Source organism: Pongo pygmaeus, chromosome 11 (genome assembly GCF_028885625.2).
Source record: "Pongo pygmaeus isolate AG05252 chromosome 11, NHGRI_mPonPyg2-v2.0_pri, whole genome shotgun sequence".
Taxonomy (NCBI): Eukaryota; Metazoa; Chordata; class Mammalia; order Primates; family Hominidae; genus Pongo; species Pongo pygmaeus.
The window spans coordinates 64,702,558-64,724,352 of NC_072384.2; the positions used below are offsets into that span (position 1 = coordinate 64,702,558).

Below are 21,795 nucleotides of genomic sequence, written 5' to 3' on the forward strand. Positions count from 1 at the left end.
GAAAATTTAGAAGAAAATACTCGTGGTGTTGACTTGGCAAAAATTTCTTAGATCCAAAAGAATGATTTAAACAAAAAAGCTAAGAAATAATACTCTGGATAAACTGCACTTTAAGTATTTGAGAAGCATATATGTGATAAAGGACTTATATCCCAAAAAGTCAAAGAACACCCAAAACTCAATAATATGAAATCAAACACCTAACTAAAAATAGGAGGGGATTAAAGATTTGAACAACTGCTTCACAAAAGAAGCTATACAGATGGAAAATAAGAACAGAAAAAGATGCTCATCATTAGTAATTAGGAAAATGAAAATCAAAACAGAAGAGACACTTATTAGAATGGCTAAAATTAAAAAGACAGGCCATACCAAATGTTGGCAAAAATATTGAGAAATTATAATTCTAACTGGCATGAATCAGATTTTTAGTATATCTTCACAAGAGTCTTCACCTTTCAGTATATGGATTTTTTTTTCTGTCTTTTAATACAGTACTGTGTTTCTGTCTCTTCTCCTCAACACATTAATGCCCCATTCATTATACCCCTAGCTCACACAGCCTTTAATATTAATAAAAATCTCAAGTTGGCATCGAACTTTAGATACCTTCCTGATATCCTGATGTGGGCTATAGCAAACTTTTTTTTTTTTTTTTTTTTTTTTGCTATAGAAATCCCGAAGAATTGTTAAGCATAGGTATATATAAAGTCTCTTGTCAACCTTTAAAATCAATTAACTTCAGAACAAAATCTCAAATGTCATAATTAGGGGTGAATCACTAATAATTGGAAATATCAGTTTATATCTTTTCTAAATTAAATAAAAAATTAAATTCCCCTCTTAGGTTCCATGAGACAATTCCATAGTAAACCTTATCCCTAATGTATTTTCTATCCACTAGCTGATTTCTTTATATGCAGTGTCTAAAAAGTTTATTCGACTCTAACTTCAGAAACAAGTTCATATTTGAATACTTTTCTTTTTCTAATGACAATGCCTATATGTAAAATGAAAAGACAGTTCCAATCTACCCTCTATAGTATAACACTATTTCTACTTAGAAACTAATAATAATAATGATATTTATTTTTTTGCTTTCATCACTCAGTACCTGAGCTTCTTCCTGTTGCTTTTTAAGCTGTTCGAGCATCTGCTGAAATTCGGCCTCTTTTTGTTCTGCTTCTTCCAAGGTGGCCTGATTCTGCTCCTCGTAGGCCATGGCCACCACAGCCAGGATCAAATTCACCAAATAAAATGAGCCCAAGAAAATGACCAGGACAAAAAATATCATGTATGTTTTCCCAGCAGCACGTAATGTCTAGGGGAAATGGGGGATAGTTCCATCAGTATTTTAGCATAATGCCCCCAAATAAATATCTGATTACCACAGTTAGATAGTCAGTAGACTAATTAGCTTTTTAGTATCCAGTTTATTTTCACCAAGAATTTTTTGGTATTGATATGCTCAACACACAAAATTAAGAATCAGATTATTTGAGGCTTGACTGCAGTCTCGTTTGATATAAACACATTTTAAACTCATATATAGTGGATATATATGTGAGCCCCACTATAATGTTTTTATTAGAGTTCATATGCAGAGCAATAATATGACAAGTAAGAGCACTGAAGCTTTAAATCCTTTCAGTGGGATTCCATTTGCATTGCAGTCTATTCTCCATACCATCTATAGATGACTTTTCTCCCCTCCTCTTCTAGTCTCAGTTAATAGCTAGAGCTTTAATTTGAAATTTTCACATCAACATCGATTTTTAAAATCTTTTAACGTGCTGTTTATATACCTACAACTGGATTATCAACTTCTAAGAGCCATGAACATTATTTGCATCTCCAAGTTCCTAGCAGAATGCCTTTCACATAAAAAAGTCCTCAGTGTACATATATAGGTACTGACTCAGTGAGCAATTAGGATTCCTGGCACACTTGCTTTATGTTGGACCTTCCTCTGTGTTCCAGAGTGTTATAAGCAGGTCCTTTCCCTTCCCTTTCTTTCCCTTTCCCTTTCCCTTTCTGTTTTTGAGAAGGGGTCTTACTCTGTCATCTAGGCTGGAGTGCAACGATATGATCTAGACTCACTGCAACCTCCACCTCCTGGGCTTGGGTGATCCTCCCACCTCAGACTCCCTTGTACTTAGGGCTACAGATGGGCGCCACCATGCCGGGCTAATTTTTGTATTTTGGTAGAGATGGGGTTTTGCCATGTTGTTCAGGCTGGTCTCGAATTCCTGGACTCAAGTGATCCATCCGCCTCTGCCTCCCAAAGTGCTAGGATTACAGGCATGAGCCACCACACCCAGCCTATGCTTTTCATTTCATATATGTCTATAAAAATAAATGTTATGCATGCTCATTTGGACCTTACCAACTGGTAAAGATTTTCCCAGTAGTCTTGAGTCATGAGTCGAAATAGAGACAGGAAAGCCCAGCTAAAGGTGTCAAAGCTTGTGTAGCCATAGTTAGGGTTTCGACCAGCCTTCACACAGATGTATCCTTCTGGACACTGGCTATAAGAGAGAGAAATGGAGGTAGGGTCAGTATAGAAATTACAGCAATTTCAATTGATTTGACTTATAGGAATTTTCAAAACCCAAAGCTGCTATCTGTGACGAATTATCTTGCTTTCATTTCCAGAACACTTTAGGTGATTGCCCACCGTGAAACTTATCAGACGAAATTCACTAGGAAGACCAATAGAAAATTTAGATGCAAATAAATATTTACGGACATTTAGAATGGCAGAAAGCTAGCAACCACACACTTTTGGCTCTGATATTACCATATTTCTACTCTTTACAAAGTGGCAAGAATCAATAGTTTAAAATTAAGGCCGGGTGCAGTGGCTCACGCCTGTAATCCCAGCACTTTGGGAGGCCCAGGCGGGCGGATCACGAGGTCAGGAGATCGAGACCATCCTGGCTAACACAGTGAAACCCCATCTCTACTAAAAATACAAAAAAAAAAAATTAGCTGGACGTGGTGGTGGGCGCCTGTAGTTCCAGCTACTCCGGAGGCTGAGTCAGGAGAATGGCGTGAACCCGGGAGGTGGAGCTTGCAGTGAGCCAAGATTGCGCCATTGCGCTCCAGCCTGGGCGACAGAGCGAGACTCCGCCTCAAAAAACAAACAAAAAAAAAAATTAAAAGCCAGAAAACAGACAAAGAGTGGGGAATCAATTAACCATTTCATTAGCTGGTTTTGTAGAATTTTCTAAAATAAAGTTAATATTTATAACAATTTTTTATTTACAGAAAAAGTATGAAGATAGTACAGGCTTCATACATTCCATGCCATTTTCAATATTGATACATTGTTATTATTTAATTGAGATAGGATCTTGCTACTCTGCCCAGGCTGGTCTCAAACTTCTGGGCTCAAGCAATCTCCCGCCTTGGCCTCCTGAAGTACTGGGATTACAGGTACGAGCCACCACACCCAGCCTTAATACATTATTATTACCGAAGTTACTATTTTATTCAGATTTCCTCAGTTTTTTTTCTTTTTCTTCTTCTTTTTTTTTTTTTTTTTTTTTTTGAGATGTAATCTCGTTCTGTCGCCCAAGCTGTAGTGCAGTGGCGCAATCTCGGCTCACTGCAAGCTCCGCCTTCCGGGTTCACACCATTCTCCTGCCTCAGCCTCCCAAATAGCTGGGACTATAGGCGCCCGCCACCACGCCCAGCTAATTTTTTGTATTTTTAGTAGAGACGGGGTTTCACAGTGTTAGCCAGGATGGTCTCAATCTCCTGACCTCGTGATCCACCTGCCTCAGCCTCCCAAAGTGCTGGGATTACAGGCGAGAGCCACCGTGCTCAGCCCTCAGTTTTTTTCTTAATGTCCTTTTTTTGTTCCAGGATCCCATTCAGGATACACATCGCATTTAGTAGTTATGTCTTTTTAGGCTCCTCTTGGCTGTGACAATCTCTCAGACTTCCCTTGTTTTTGATGACCACAACAGTTTTGAGGATTACTAGTCAGATATTTTGTAGAATGCCCTTCAATTGGGATTTGTCTAATGTTTGTCTCATGATTATATTTAGGTTATGGATTTTTGGGTGGAAGACTACAGAGGTAAAATGTCACTGTCATCACATCACATCATGCCAAGGGTACATACTTATCACTCAGTATGACTTATCACTGTTGATGTTAACTTTCACCACCTGTCTTGAGGTAGTGTTTGTTAGGTTTCTCTACTGTAAATTTACTCCCTTTTCTTCCTTTTCCATATGTACTGTTTGAAATAAAGTCACTGTGTACAGACCACATTTAAGGAACCTGCAGTTATGATCTTAAATATATACAAAAATTATTTGAAATTATTCTGCACACGATATTTGTCCATTATTCATATTTTATTTATTATTCGATCATTTCAATTAACATGTAGTCATGGATATTCATCTTATATTTTGGATTACAATTCAATGATATTTCATTGATTTTCTTGTTCAAATGGCTTCATCTTTGGCCATTGGAAGCTCTTTCAGTTGACACCTGTTAACAGTTTGACATATCCCATGGTTGTGGGTTGCATTTTTTTTTTTTTTTTAAACTTTCTTACCTTTAGGCACTATCAGATGCTCCAGGCTCATCTTTTATAATTTCTGCCCCAGTCCTAGAATCAACCATTTCTCCAAGGAGCCCTAGTTCTTTTTATTGGAAAATGGTATTAGAAACCAAGATCTGAGTGCTAGCTGTGTTTGTTGCTACTGGGGTGTCATTGCTTCTAGGCCCTCTCAGCTGACAGAACAAGGAGATATACATGTTTATAATTACTCAGTACTGGTACACATGGACAGTGGTTTCAGGATTGTTAATCTACACTACCATTGGAAACAACTTTATCAACTAGGGTATTGTTCCTTTTACCTTTAGTCTTACAGACTCCACTCATTTCCAAAGTTACTTAGGTTAGCATGTTATTACCCCACCATCTACGGTGAGGTTGTTTCATATTTTGCAATACATTTACATATTTTTGTCACATATTCCATTTCTTCATGGGATCCCCAAACCTCACAAAAGATTTTTTTTTTAATTTGTGTATATTAAGATTCACTTTTTGTGTTATAAAAGTCTATGAGTTTTAACAAATGCATTAAGTTTCATATTCACCATTATAGAATCTTAGAGAACAGGTTCTCACCCTAAAAAAAAATCCCCTTTGCTTTCCCTAGATAATCCCTCACCATGAACCCCTGGCAAACACTATTTTCTTATCATCTCTATTGTTTTGTGTTTTCTAGAATGTCAAGTAATTGAAATCATACAGTATGCAGCTTTTTGAGGTTGGCTTTTTCTCACTTAGAAATATGCATTTAATATTCATTAATATCTGTTTGTATCTTGATAGCTCATTTCTTTTTAATCACTAAATAATATTTTATTGTATGGGCATAACAATTTATTTATCTATACAACTATTGAAGGACATCTTGGTTGCTTCCAGTTTGGGGCCATTGAAGGGCATCTTGGTTACTCCCAGTTTGGTTTGGGGTCATTATGAATACAGCTGCTATAAATATTCACATGCAGGTTTTTTGTGATGACATAAGTTTTCAAATTGATCAGCTAAATACCTAGAAGTGCAGTTGTTGGATCATATGGTAAGACTATGTTTATTTTGTAAGAAACTGCCAAACTGTCTTCCAAGGCGGTTGTCTAGTTTTGCATTCCCACCAGCAATAAGCAAGAGTTCCTGTTATTCTGCATCCTCATCAGAAGTTGGTATTGCCAGATACATTTTTCAGTCATTCTAACAGATGTACAGTGGTAACTCCTTGTTGTTTTAGTTTGCAATTCCCTCACAAGAAATAATGTTGAGTGCCTTTTTACCTCCTTAATAGCCACCTGTACTATATACTCGTGTGGGGTATCTGTTCAGGTCTTTTGCCAGTTTTAAATTGGGTCATTTGTTTTCTTACTGTTGAGTTTTAAGAGTTCTTTAGATATTCTGGACGCTGGTTTGTTGTTTTATTTTGAGACAGGGTATAATTCTGTTGCCCAGGCTATAGTGCAGTGGTCTGATCATGGCTCACTGCAGCCTTGACCTCCCAGGCTCAAGTAATCCTTCTGCCTCAGCCTCCTGAGTAGCTGGTACCACAGGTACACTACACCATGCCTGGCTAATTTTTTATTTTTATTTTTTGTAGAAACAGCGTCTCCCTATGCTGCCCAGGCCAGTCTCAAACTCTTGGGCTCAAATGATCTTCCCCTCTCAGCTTCCCAAAGTGCTGGATTACAGGAATGAGCTACTGCACCTGGCCCCAGTCGTTTTTTTTTTTTTTTAGTCAGATATATGCTTTGCAAACATTGTCTTCCAGTTGCTGGTTTGTCTTTTCATTCTCTTAAGAGTATCTTTGTAAAACACTGCCTTTTAATTTTAATAAAATACAAATCATTTATTTCTTTAATGGAATGTGCCACTTAAATACAAAATGGTTTTGTATTTAAAACTCATCACCTGGCTCACTCCTGTAATCCCAGCACTTTGGGAGGCCGAGGCAGGTGGATCACGAGGTCAGGAGATCGAGACCATCCTGGCTAACATGGTGAAACCTGGTCTCTACTAAGAATACAAAAAATTTGCCGGGTGTGGTGGTGGGCGCCTGTGGTCCCAGCTACTCGGGAGGCTGAGGCAGGAGAATAGCTTGAACCCGGGAGGCGGAACTCGCAGTGAGCCGAGATCGTGCCACTGCCCTCCAGCCTGGGCAACAGAGCAAGACTCCATCTCAAAAAAAAAAAAAAAAAAACAACACCTCATCACCACCAATGGCCAGGCACAGTGGCTCATGCCTGTAATCCCCAGCACTTTGGGAGGCCAAGGCAGGTGAATCATTTGAGATCAGGCTCCCACTGATTCTACATTATGGTGAGTTGTACAATTATTTCATTATATATTACAGTATACTAATAATAGAAATAAAGTGCACAATAAATGTAACGTGCTTGAATCATGCTGAAATTATTTCCCACCACCACCCTTGGTCAGTGGAAAAATTGTCTTCCACAAAACAGTCCCTGGTGCCAAAAAGGCTGGGGACTGCTGATGTAAATTACTTAAGCCATAATAGGAATTCATTAAAGGGAATAGATTATTATGGTTTAATAGGAATAAAGTACATATTAACCAAATTTATCCAAAATTTTATTTGGGCTTTTATGTTAATCATCATCATAATAAATAATAGTTAATAGGCAATAAATTCTTTTCTTTTTTTTAGAGAATGTGTTTTTTTTTTTTATTTATTAAAAAAATTTTTTTTGAGACAGGGTCTCGCTTTGTCATCCAGGCTGGAGTGTAGTGGTGCCATCTCAGCTCACTGCTACCTCCATCTTTCACGTTTAAGAGATTATTGTGCCTCAGCCTCCAGAGTACCTGAGATTACAGGTGTGCCCCACCACACCCAGCTAATTTTTGTATTTTGTAGTAGAGACAGGGTTTCGCCATGTTGGCCAGGCTGGTCTAGATCTCCTGGCCTCAAGTAATCCCCCTGCCTCTGCCTCCCAAAGTGCTGGGATTACAGGTGTGAGCCACCGCTCCCAGCCGTTTTTCAGAGACAGCTTATCGCCTAGGCTGGAGTGCAGTGGCATGATCATAGCTCACTGTGGCTTGGAATTCCTAGGCTCAAGCAATCCTCCTACTTTAGCCCCCTGAGAAGTTAGGACTACACGTGTGCATCACAATGCCTGGCCAGGTTTTTCTTTTTTTCTTCTTCTTTTCTTTTTTTCTTTCTTTCTTTTTTCTTTTTTTTTTTTTTTTTTTTGTAGAGGTAGGGTCTTGCTTTGTTGCTTAGGCTGGTACATACAATAAATTCTTACAATTGTCCATGTGATAGTTCAAATACTTTATGTGTATTAAATCATTAATCATCGCAACTATTAAAGGGATAGAATATTACTCTCTCCATTTTAACGATGAGTAAACTAACGTACAGAGAGCTTAGGACACATTTCCAAGTCAAAGAGCTTACAAATGGTGAAGTTAGGATTTGAACCCAGGTATACATGAACTCTAGAACCTATGCTCTTACCCCCTACATTCATAATAAGGCTAGGAAAACTGTCAGGAAAAAAAATTCCCCAAAGCTCTATTTATATGACTAGTATACATTTTCATTAACTCTCTTAGATTTTTATGGCTACACCAGTTTCCCTTTTTAAAGGATGACTCAAAATATATTTAAGTTCCATGTCCTAAGAGTCACTTACTGTTGCTATCTCTCGGCTCATAAAAAAATTCCCTATTTTGATTTAAAATTAACTTACAATACTCTTAGGAAAATATTTAAGGGTTAGAGAATAACAGCATGACTAAGATATTATGGCATCTTTTATTGTAGCATGTGGCCTAAAAGAACTATTCATTATGTCAACTGAAACTTGGACATGCCTTTGGCACACATGCACCCTTGGCTTCTTTGTATACAGAAATTCATGCTCTTTCAAGAATACTTAAATATTTCAAAGCACTTCCCCAAGTGTGCTTCCACCCTGAAGACCACATTTTAGTCTGGATCTTTTCCAGTCACAACAAAACTCATCCCGTTGATACACATGTACACCAATAAAAAGGGGCCCATCTTGTGTTCCTGTGTTTCCTAATAGCTCTGATGGATGTACAACAAAGACAGACTCTGGGCCTTCACACATTGGAGCATCAATTTAAGAACATCTTAACTGTGAAATTTTGGGGAAAGGTCTTCATAAAGGGATGATTTTTAATGGCTGTGAGTTTAGGACCAGTGGCAATCCAGTAAGGCAGACAAGGCACTTCCTAGGGGAGCAGCACCACTCTTCATTGCATACATGGTAAGGCTACACATATAACCATGTAGATGTTTTCCTACCTACTTTTTTTTTTTCCGCAAAGAGTTCTATGTCTTAAAAAATATATTATGTTTCTTACCCTGCATCTGAGCCATTTCCACAGAGTAAAGGGTCTTTTTGCCCATCCAAAACATAAAAGTGACCTGTTAATACAAAAAAAACCATTTTATTTCATATTAATCCTATTCACATTAGTATTAGTAATAAGTCAGAGTTTGACTATTTCAGTTATTTACAAAGGTGGCTGTACACCCACAGTCTCAACTATTTATAGTTGAAAATTCATTCAGCAACACTAAGGTTAACATAATGTGGTAATACTTCTTACTGTCATCTCCAATGTAATCCTTCCAGTTAAATGTGCTCATTGTTACATTAACAAATGTCCCATTTGAATCCATTGTGCCATTAAAGTAGGACGTGGTGTTGGTTTCAAAAGCAGAATCGCTTGGGGGCCACTGCAAACATTTATTCCTCAGATTGCCCATGAACAGCTGCAGCCCAATGAGAGCAAACACGCTCAGACAGAACACAGTCAGGATCATCACGTCAGAAAGCTTCTTCACCGACTGGATCAGGGCCCCCACAATGGTCTTTAAACCTGCAGAGAGAGAACTATAGGTTACCTGAGGAAGAGTGCCAGAAACCATGATTTCTTAATAGTCACACACATTCTCTTTCCCCCATAAATGATTGCTTGACTATTTAGACACCAAAGCTGTATGGATAGCCTGATGATTTGGGAAATAGATGAACAGCAGATTGTATACATGAACAGTGTGCTTGCTGGAAATTCAATATGAAGGTTTAAATATCTAGTCAGGAAGTTTTGTTTGTGTGGTTTTACATGCTGAACAAACATACAAAAAAACTTGGAGTTATTTTTCATTTCGGATTTTGTGTTTCATGCAGCTATTTTCCACCAATCCATTCTTTACTCTAGCCTCCAAGCAGTAGTAATTTAGAGGAGAAAAGAATTTTAAGATAATGTAAGTCTCATGCCATATGCATGCTCTTCAACAATAATATTTTCTCCTTTGTAAAAGGAGATCCATTTTTGAACTACATCTGCAGTGAATGGTAAAATCCAAATCAGTTAGTAAAGCCATGGTAGTGAAAAAGACAGAGAGCACAAGAGGTCAAAATTAGCATTTCTTGAAGATGTCTCATGCAATTTTCTGTTAAACTCAAAGGCTGACTTTATAAATACGCATGTAGTTTATAAAATTTTAGGAGCTAAACCGACACTGAAACATCATTTGGCATTATTGAACAGGATGAACTGTAATAAGCAACACGGCTAATGCTATAAGTCATATAAATTGATTTCAAACTCAATAATTAAAGTCAGCCTCGGTGTTTAACCTAGCTCTCACCTGGAATGACTGAAATTGTTTTCAATGCTCGGAGAACTCTGAATGTTCTCAATGCTGAGACATTGCCCAGGTCCACAAACTCTGTCACATATCTGTAATAGGGGAGTTCACACACAAACACAATAACACACAAGAAAAGTTGGAGATATAAGGGGCCTACTACCTTACACCAGTTTCTTCTTACCTGGAATTACAGAAATAGTTTTCAGAGCTCTCAAGACTCTGAAAGTTCGAAGGGCTGAAACATTGCCTAGGCTTACAAATTCTGTTACATACCTGCAGAATTAAATCAGAGTTACTGATAGTTTTGGCAAAGTTTATACTAAATAAGGACTTAATGCTGAGTTTGGCACACAGAGCCCTGTGAGTTTAACAAATGGAATTGCTATAGACCTCAGGCTGCCATATGCTAAAGGTTGCTTTTAAGAAACAAAATTGTGCTGCTTTATTTCAATGTAATTTTCACTAATATGAACACATTTGTTTGCAAAACTAATCCAAGTACAGTTGTTGCTATTAAATTGTAGTCAATGAATCACTTCATTTTGATGAAGAGAAAGGCTATATGACATGAAGATAATCCCATTTATTGATCATTTACTGGATATATTTACATTGCAATATGTATTCTAATATGTATTCTTAAAATACACAATCCATATAGTTAACTTGACTAACAAGAAAGCTCTACATTTAATATATGACACAAAGACCTTGTTTGTACTATGACTATTTTCATTCCTTTGCGCTTATCAAATTTTCAAAATTACTCACGCCATCACAATGACACTGAAATCCAGCCAGTTCCATGGATCACGAAGAAAGGTAAAATCTTCTAAGCAAAACCCTCTTGCCAAGATTTTTATAAGTGACTCAAAGGTATAGATTCCAGTGAATGTGTACCTAGGAAAAACATCCAAGCCAAAATTAACAATTTTGCTTGAACTGTTAAAATAAATGTTTTCAATCATCGCAAATCCTATCCTTTTGTGGTTTTTCAATTCATTAAAACATTATTCCTTACTTCTATTTACCAAATAATCTATTCATTTAATTAGTTTTAGAAGCCTGAGTAAAGAGTTAAACTTAAGAGAAAATATATTCTCTAGGAATCTAATCTCGTTTAACTATTTGGGTTTTAGAATAGTAGTTTCATGTATCTTATGGATAATCATCGACTTTGACCTTCTAGTGCAGCAGTATCTGATAGAAATGTAATGTAAGCCACAAATGTAATTTTCAAATTCCTAGTAGCAAGTGAAAAGATGAGAAGAAGCAACTCAACTTATTTTTTATACTGCATTTTATTTAAACCAATATATCTAAAATATGAAAATTCAACAATTAATATTAGCCAAATTTCAAGGTTCCATAGCCATATGTGGCTAGTGGCTTCCTCATCGGACAGTACAACTTTAGAGGCAACATAGCTTGGATTCATTTACTTAAATAATACAATATTTTATTCAAATTTCTTAATGAGTAGACTCATTTTGAGGGCTAGTTTACATGTCTACCATAGAAAATATACTTCTTTTTAAAAAAATTTTAAGAATCATGTAGAGTTATAAACTGCCCCCCATTTCTCTCTCTTCTTTCTCTCTCCCTGCTCTCCTCCCTCCCACCGAGTGTATGTGTGTGTGTGTGTGTGCATGAGTGTGCTGTATAGATATATGTATGTGTGTGTATATATATTATCACATGAAATGTTCCAGTTCACTAGTATTTTATATGTGTGTGTTTGCGCAAATACCAAAATACACGGATAAACAAAATTCTTAAACCTAACCTTGCATCAGCTATTATCTCTATGCAATTGGAATAAATCATTCGAACCTTGCTTAAATTCAATTTTCAGCCTCCAAAATGGTGGAAGACTTTTCTATTTGCTGTTTAATGTCATGTATTTCTAGCCCTCTTTTCTTTGAGTCTTGACAATATAAGTTATTGCTGTTTTCGTTTTCTTTCCCAAAATAGTTGAGAGTACTTGTTTTTCAACATTGTGTTCTTTAAAAGCACAATTTAAGTTTATTTTTCAGAGCACTTCACCCAAGCCACAAAGATTTCATTTACTCATATTAAATTGATTAGATTTTCCAGCCTACCAGTATTTATATATGAAAAATGTTAGGATCATTATTTTTGAAATGTTTTCTGCACAAGTTTCTTTCATATGAGGGAACAAAGACATCAAGGATAATTTATGCAGATATCTTCAAGTCTAGTTTTCTTAAGTACATTCCCTTCCTTTTCTCCCCCAACAATTCAATTGATCTCATAAGTAATAATTCCTATCTTTACTTATTATGAAGTAGCTGACTATTAGGAAGAGATATATTTTACAACACCAAGCTTATGTTTACTGTGTTGTAGTTTGGATTGTTGTGTGACACACATAATCACCACGATATTTCTGTTTGTAGAGATAGCTGGCCTTTTAAAGGCCTAGAAACACCACACATGTAAGTTCTGTTTATTACATTAGTGGTTAGTGCCCCTCTGAGGCAATTCTGTGTTATCTACAGAGTTACTAGGAATAAGATTAAAGTCCCTACTTTTGTTCTTGATTTGGGGAAATTAAGAAAATATGTGGGTACATTTGGAATGTATGGGAAGTGTTCATGGCTGTCCATGGAAGAGAGTCCTAGAGCCTACTGAGACAGAGCTCTACACAGAATAGGTATTCAAAAATGGTTATTAGTAACTAGGTTGGGCAGGTAAGTGGAGTCGGGGGACCTTTATCTCTCTTGGCTATGCCCACACTAGGCTTGTAATCAAGCCGTCAATTCTGTCTATGATGTTCCTGTAACTTTGGTGTTTTAAAACCTTGAAATTTGGCTAATCGTAATTGTTGAATTTTCATATTTTAGATATATTGGTTTAAATAAAATGCAGTATAAATAAAATTAAATAAAATGCAGTCTATAGAAGTGTCTTGCCTTATATAATACTCCCCTCACTATATAATATGGTTCTTAAGTCTTTTTGTGTATGCCACATCTTTGTACAGGGACTGTTTCAAATATCGGTGACTTCAGTTTTCATCTCAGAACTAAGTTATCTTCTGTTTCACTGAACCCAGGGTTTGGGGTAGTAACCACTACTACTTTGCTGTTTTTCCTGCTGGCTTGCTTTCAAGCTACTGAAGATAATTGATCAGAAAACCTGAGCAAAGTTTTCCAGCTGAATGATGCAAATCAAAAACTTTCTAAAGCTAAGACTGCCTTCACAATGGGTATAATCATCTCTAAGTTATTACTGCTTCTTTAGAAAGACAGGCCTATATATTCAATTGCCTTTTTTTTTTTTTTTTGAAACAGAGTCTCCCTCTGTCGTCCAGGCTGGAGTGCAGTGGTGCGATCTTGGCTCACTGCATCCTCCACCTCCTGGGTTCAAGCAATTCTCCTGTCTCAGCCTGCTGAGTAGCTGGGACTACAGGTGCTTGCCACCACACCTGGCTCATTGTTTGTATTTTTAGTAGAGATGGGGTTTCACCATGTTGGCCAGGCTGGTCACAAACTCCAACTGCCTTCTTTAACTATCTTTTAATAATGTTATACAAATAAATGAAATTGATACATGTTTAAATGCTTCAATAATTTCTGCTGGGAAAACCACATACAGAATAGTCTTACATAGGAGTGTCCATTTTGTTAACTCCAAAATCATGTATAGTAAATGAGAGTTCTAAGTTAAATGGCTTTCCTCAATATGGGAGCTGGATTCTCTATTACAATAATTTCTAGGCAGCATTTTCAAGCTACTATTTTTTTAACATAACATGCTAAATAACTGACAAATAATGGCTTAGAGTGGTACAGTAAATCCTCAGAGAAATCTATAAAAACAGACCTAAAAGTGGCAGTATTTGTTACACTATCTTATCTCCAATTGTACATTACTTTTAAAAATATAACAATAAAAAGAGCATACTGCGTTTTTTACTTAACCAGTCAGATACCTAATTATTATATTATACTATATATAAATAGCCTATATAATCTAACAACTTTGTTTCACTAAAAACTATGTTTCTTTGATGCAAATAACCTCATATGTGACTGAAAAATAAGAAAATGAAATAATGTTGTTACGATGCAGAAATTGTGTTAGTTCATGCACAATTTTCCCCAGCATATTGATGTTTTGAAACAATGAAGGGCATTTTTTCTCACACTTAAATGGAAAATCCGTTGCAATAATAATAAGAAGAAGATCTTGATACTAATACACAACATCCACAGAAGTGTTTTCTTTTAGTGCAACAAGGGCCTGGTTAACATCCCGAACAACTAATGTGCTTAGACCTTTCTCCATGTATTAAAATACAGAATGAAGCATTAAGCATTTTATTTTGATGAAATCATACAAATATCCCCAGTCTCCATTTCAAGGGAGAAGGGATGAGGCCCGGGATCTGAGGCCACAAAGAACTCAATGGCTATGATTTTAGGTACAAACATTAGAAAAGAATCAACTGGGCAAGCGTCTTTTTATTGGGATTATTATTGTTTCTATGTTGTATTCTAGTTACAAAGTTCCATAAGTTTTAGTCTCCCCCAATCATGTTTCCCCTAAGCCCTGTTATTTTATGAACACAGTTTTATGGAAGACATTTTATTTCTTTACAGAACACATCTAAGCTGTTTCAGCACACATGTTGTATATAAAAAACTTACATATCTAAATATAACTTAGACATCTTAGATGTTTAATTAAGACATCTACTTAATTTAGAGCTAAAAACCTAAATCTATTCTATTCGAATATAACAATAACTATATACTAGAATAAAATAATTTAATTCATCAAATTACTCAACTGATCACTGTATTTTATCTCAAATGATTAACCATGATTGAGACCTAATTTTAGGCTAGATGATTGGTTTAGTTTACCAGAAAGTGTATACTAATTTATAACCTCTCTTTAACAGATATTGTCATGATTTTGTTGGAAAAATACTTACCTCATAGAAGAATAGCTCCCCCAAAGAACTTCCCTTATCTTCTTTCATATTATGAAAATAATTTTTCTTAGACAGAAGTGGAAACCATAAGTCAGACTATACCCACAAGGAGATTGCTAGAGAATTTGAGTGTGCATTTCTCATTCCCAGAAGTTATTCCTACTTACTCTACATTCTTCGTCCAGTCAGGAGGGTTGCTCAAGGTCATAAATACACAGTTGGTCAAAATAGTGCACATGATAAGCATGCTGAATAAAGTAGATTATAGTTAAGGAATAAATGTTAGTAGTTTACCATGGCCATTTATAAATGACCCAAAACACACAAAAAAGTTTATCGATGCAAAAACTGTGAAATTAATATTATTTGTTTTAAAACAATGATAAAATAATAAGAAACTTCAAAGCCTGTGATATGGCCGTGGTGCACTCTTTTTTTCATTTTATACCATATACTCACAAAACTGAATTTAATAGAAAAATGATCTCTATTTGAAACAAATGCAAGTTATTTTGCATTCCAATCAGTTGTGTGAAATTGCCCTGGAAGAAGAACTCACCATCCCTTAGTAAGTTTATAGTATGCCATAAGTATAAAAGATGTACTTCAGATATATTCATCCCCACTGACTTATAAAACGTTAACGAATGCAATGTAAAAAGTGTGAGAATGTAGAGCCCAGTATAATCAAAGACTACATTGATTGAGAATTCTATCATAAATAGTAGGTTTATAGTGACGTAACTTACTCCTTTAAAATTTATAGCATAAAAGAGGGAGATCCAATTTTGTGCTGATAAGGTAATGTTATTTTCTAGCTTTTTATTTACACTTTAGATTGTGGGGGACCCCAACAGACCATCTGGCTATACTCTTGTATCTAGTCCACAGTATACCTAAACAGATAGCACTATTCTGATGCTCTTCTGAGAATTAGCTATAGTACATTCTCTTGGGATCTAAGTCCAGACTTCCCTGTAAGAAAGTTTATGATTATTTTGAGATAAATATTTTATTTTAGAATATAAATACTTTCCAACATCAAGCCATAGAACGAGAGAATTCATACCTCAAAAGGTTAGCAGTTTCATTTGCCCTGTCTCTAGGTGAATCAGTCTTTAAGTTTATATAGAAGCCTGCTTTGAATCTGCCTATACAAAATTCCCATTTCTGAACACTGCCTCAGAAAATCACCATTCTATTTTATCATTACTTGAGAATTCTCTTGAAATCCAAACATATTCTGCCCTTTTACATATGCTTTTTTGATTAACATTGGAAATAATTTTAAGTTCGACTTTTTGATAAATATTCTCAACCAGGTACATGAGCACATAGCAGGAGTTTAATAAATATTTACTGAAGAAAAGAAGGGAGTAAGACAGAAGGGAAAAAGGAAGAATGAAGGAAGGGAAAAAGACAGGAAGGAAAGAAAGAAGGAAGGAAGGACACAAAGAAGGATAAATCCAGGCGCTGAAGATACAGAAACAAGGCATAAGAGTTTGAACACTTGGTAATGCAAATAGTAATACTAACCGTAATCTAATCTTTAGTAATGGTTATATATGATCTCATTGAAGCTGATAAAGGTGTAAGGAGATTTGCTCTTTTTCCTACTATATATTTCTTTTACACATTCACTATCATGGTTGGTTATATATTTTCTTCTATAATGCTGTAGTCATTCTATAATACTCTTGTTATAAATAGTGGAAAACCAATGCAAATGAATTAAACTAACAATGTTACCATTAATCTCAAAGAAATTTTACAAATATTTGAAAATATAAATGACATTTTCTTTAAAATCAACTGTTAGAAGTAGCATTTAGGCAATTCACATTAAAAGGATATGAATGTACCAAAATCTTGATAGCAATTTTCCTAACAGGGTTTAGTGGAGTTAAAAGATACAAGGCAGAGGTGGCACTGAATCGGAAAATTGCCTTTCCTTTATTCATTACTATAAAAGTCTGAGAAAGAAAATATGAGAAAAATTACTAAATTAGACATGGGCTTATTTAAAGAGCTTACATACATGAAGAACTTTTTAAAAAATAGAATTTGTTTGTTCAAACTTGTTTGTTTAAACCAGGTGATATATCATAACTACAAACATGTTAGATGTTTAAATTAACATATAGTTACAAATAAAGATACTATTTACTATTACCTAATCTATCTCTAAGGTTCCAACTTGCTGATACAAACTGACAATTCTACACAAATTTTTTTACAGAATTGTAATGTAGCTTTACAGATTCCAACTCTATTTAAAGCTTACCATCTGTCTTCAGCTTTGGTAACTTTTCAGATTACTCTGTACACATTGCTACTAAAATAATCTTTTATAAGTATTTTAATCACATCAAATCTTTTAACTTCAAAGTTTATGATGGCTTCTGATCGTCCCTGTAGATTTAAAATGTGCAAACAGGTTGAATAATCTGGTTTTGCTGACTATAGATGTGTGAGAAGGGATCAACTTCTCAGCTAATACTGAAGAGGGATGGATGCATTGAAATTTAGTCTGAAATACACCATTTCAAAGGGCATTCCACAATTAAAATTCTATGATCTGAAAGCTACAATCATCCACTTAGCATTAGCTATGCTACAAGTGATTATTTACCATGTTCCTATAGAACCATCTTTTATTTTTTTCCCACTAGAGTCATCTTTGCTATGGCCAATTCAATTCAGTTGTCAGCCTCAGTCACAACCAGTCAAACTCTCCCTATGACTCTGAATATAAGTGTCATAGACTCCTAGAATAAGGTGGCAACTGAAAGGTCATTTAACGCAAACTCCCTTTATTTCAGGGAAATGTCTCCATAACACATTACAATATAGTTCCACCTACAGTGACCCCCTATTATGTCAGAGGTTCTCAATCTTGCCTGAATATTAGGCTGTCCTGTAGAGATTTTAAAATTGCCAATTGAATGAAAATTTCTGAGGGATGGGCACAGACTTGGGTATTTTTAAAAATTTCCTGAGGCGATTCCAATATGTAATCAAGGTTGAAAATCCCTTCTCTCTGGGAATTTTCTCAGCTATCAATCACCTCCTTAATCATGTCCTTCCAAACAAATCACACTAGCTCCTGATCACTCCCTGTTTCTCTTTACCAGTAAGTCTTAGTATATTAATTTGTACTCTTTTACATGTTGCTTGTAATTATAGTCAAGTAGCAATTTACACATAGTGTTCATTCCAGTGAGAACTAGGTTAGAAATTGTTATAAACCATTGAGCATAAAGAGCTTGTAATCTACTTTTTCTCAATTTTTTTTTCACAGTATTTAATAGCCTGGTTTGCAAATAAACACTTGTTTTAATTAAATCTGGGTTTACCTTAAAGATACTATTTACCTTTAAGACATCTATTCTTTATATCTATTTGTTTAATAATATGTTTCTCTCCTTTAACTAGGGGCTATATGCCATACATTTATGTTGGCTGACAACGTGCTTTGTTTGACTAGGTAGACAAAAATATTTATATTGTCAGTATAAAGGGCAGGGAAAACAATTTCTCTGTTCATTGCTCTTTTGTACTTAAGACCATGGTGCCAACCATTACTTAACTAACCATTTTCCAGAAACCGAACAGTTTTTCTGTTCATTATCCCTTTGTATTTAAGGCCATTGAGCCAACCATTATTTAAATAACCATTTTTCAGAAACTACACAGTTTCTCTGTTCATTGCCTTTTTGTATTTAAGACCATAGAGCCAACCATTACTTAACTAACAACTTTCCAGAAACTGCACACTATAAATGTGAATAGTTTTATGGAGCGGGCAAGCAAACTATTCTTTACTAGCAGTAGGACTGTGTGTAAAGGACAGTGGACCTTGGAAAGACTGTTGTTGAAGCACAGAAGCACTAAAGGGTTGCCTTGGAGTCACCAGATTAGATTATTTAGTATTACAGTTGAGCAGTCAAGATCCATTTAGGCATTCAACAACACAACAGCATAACTTGAAAAAGCTCACCATAATTTAAGGTGCAGGTACTCATGCTCTTTTGAAATGATTTCCCTGAAAAAGCAATTTCTGCTTGCGACATTAGGAGAGAGTTTCATTTTGAACTATCTCCAAAAACAGAGTGAACAGCAATAAATTATCCCTTTGAACAAGGAACCCTTTGCTCCTCTTGCAAGATTAGCCTTCGTAGTACTAGCGGAATTACAGCTGACATGCTAAGAGCATCTTCGTTGAATTTATAGGTTCTAAAACAGAGCAGGCCTTAAGACTACAATCCCAGTTTATGTCTCGGGAACAATACCTGACACAAAGAGAACCCTGAGTTCTGAGAAATGCAGAATAAAATACTAATGTCCTGCCTAGTGAAAGAATTGCAAGAAAAAAGTTTGAAATTATGGGGCTCTGATGTTACGAAGAGATATACCTCAACTGAAAATTACTTGAGAAAATGACAGATGAATAGGAGAGAGATAAATCGTAGCAATTCTAAAGTTATGTTTTCAAGTAATGATAAGTAATGATGTGACTTAAAAAATTAATACTTCATATTGCTACTGACATCATACAAATCATCACTGCTACAGCTGGAAGTATGTTAAACCAGCTATTTTGTATTCTGGAATGTTACTTGCTTCTTTTTCCTGGAATGTTACTTAGATGCACATCTTATAAGTTTACTAAAAGTTTTACTACTTTGTGGCAAGAATAAGATTTACATCTCAATGATTAGGACCACATCAATCAGAGAACTCAAAAAATGATGCAGCCAATTTTTTAACTTTCCCTTTTATTTTATTATGTTAATAAGCATAGTATATAATTTCACTTAGTGGTTAAGAGCTCTGGCTCTGGAGTGGAATGCCTGGGCTCAGATCCTGGATTCACCACTTAAGGAGTGTGGCCTTGAGCAAGTTACCTCATCTCTCTGTGCTTCACTTCCCCATTTACAAACTGAAGCTGACAATAGGACATGCCTCACTGGTTCACTAAATAGTAAATGAGTTCAAGAACTTAGCAGTGCTTGACACAGTATGAGCACAAGAAAAGTTAGTTATGATTATCACTGTCACTATTATTAATAGTACCCTGGTCAAATTAAATGCCATTAAAATACATTGTGATGTTACTTATTTAATTAAATTAGGTATTCAAAATGTATCACTAATTAATGATGGTAAAGAGTTACATAATACTTTAAAGTTTTTAAATGCCTTTTACCTGTATTTTTTCCATATACTTAACACAGCTTCATAACATATTTTTAAATTCTAAAACTTCTTCCATTAGCTTCTTACTTTACTCCTTCTATGCTAAGAATGACAAATTACCTGCTTGTTTAATAGCACCTCAATCTTCATCTTTATGGATGCTTCATAAATGAAAGCAGTGCAGCCAACAGTAAAGACTGTCTAGATGTCTCGCAAGATGGTTCACAGCCACTATGAATAAATCAGAGTCTAAGTCTGGCTGTCAGCCATGGAGGCAATAAAAATTGACTTTGTCAACAACAGAGGACAATTCTGTTTTTTTAGTGGCAGACTCACATTAACCAAACTTGAAAACCTGGTATATAAAATAAGAATGCCAACCTATTCGTTTATTTAGACAGGACCTTGATCTGTCAACTAGGCTAGAGTGCAGCAACACAATCATAGCTCACTGCAGCCTCAAACTCCTGACCTCAAGCAATCCTCCTGCCTTGGCCTCTCGAAGCCCTAGGATTACAGGTGTGGGCCATCATGCCTGACCTCCAATCTATTTATTTACAGTGAGATACACTACTTTCATATGGACTGAGATAATTGTAGTGTAGCACGTTCTTTTCTTCAAGCAGATTTAGGGGAAAACAAATTGTAATCAGAAGGTTTCTTGCTGAATATGGAGCCCAAGCCAGCTGACCTAATCAAATGATGTGGAATGTTTAAGAGCATGTGTTAGGTTGTTCAGTGTAGCCCCTCCACAATGAGGTGGCCTGGCCATTGGGAAGAAAATGCTTTCAGTGCTACTACTAAAGTTCTGTCTCCACTGGAAAATACTAACGTTTGCCTCTGTTGTTCTCCTTTTGTTTCCCCCTTAATCCTACCAGGCTGATTGATTCCCTCTTTTAAGGACACTTCCTTTCTTTAAGTAGCAAATACTTTTAATCATAGCAGAGTAAATCATGCCTCCTTTCTAAAGATATCTTTACAAATATATCCTTCAGAGCAACAGTTTTCACCGGATAATATTTTTTCCAATTTCTTGGGGGGTGACTTACTGTAATCATCATAACTAAATTTCAAATTTTTCTTTATCAATTCTATAGTAAATTGTTGAAATAAGTTATTTTTAGAAGTACATGAATGTGTTAAATGTCACCTTTTATGAAACTAGCTATAAAAGGGGAAAAGGAGACTCTGTTTAACTATTTACATGTACTCTTATGACTTTAAATAAAACATTAAAGCTCGCTATTCAAAGTATGGCCATGTAACAGCCTGATGGTTTGTAAGAAATTCAGGATCTCTGGCCCTAGCCCGGACCTATGGATTCAGAATCTGCAAATTAAAAGATCTTGAGGTAATCTGTGTAGATGTGCAAGTTTGAGAAGTACTTATTTAGAACAACAGGA

General features: G+C 35.7%; 1 protein-coding gene across 8 annotated transcripts in view; it reads right to left on the minus strand.

The window, feature by feature from the left end:
- Positions 1–21,795, minus strand: part of SCN3A (sodium voltage-gated channel alpha subunit 3) — a 115,230-nt gene that overhangs the window by 64,277 nt on the left and 29,158 nt on the right. For 4 of the 8 annotated variants that reach the window (XM_063647593.1, XM_063647596.1, XM_063647594.1 and 1 more), the window contains exons 4-11: positions 17,048–17,166; positions 15,361–15,450; positions 10,999–11,127; positions 10,225–10,316; positions 9,177–9,449; positions 8,928–8,991; positions 2,387–2,528; positions 1,115–1,321 (exon numbers count right to left, since the gene is read on the minus strand). In XM_063647593.1, the coding sequence (XP_063503663.1) occupies positions 1,115–1,321; positions 2,387–2,528; positions 8,928–8,991; positions 9,177–9,449; positions 10,225–10,316; positions 10,999–11,127; positions 15,361–15,450; positions 17,048–17,166 (1,116 nt within the window). Of the gene's footprint in view, positions 1–1,114; positions 1,322–2,386; positions 2,529–8,927; positions 8,992–9,176; positions 9,450–10,224; positions 10,317–10,408; positions 10,501–10,998; positions 11,128–15,360; positions 15,451–17,047; positions 17,167–21,795 lie in introns of all 8 variants that reach the window. The other 4 variants (XM_063647597.1, XM_054478434.1, XM_063647595.1 and 1 more) reach the window with 3 other exon arrangements.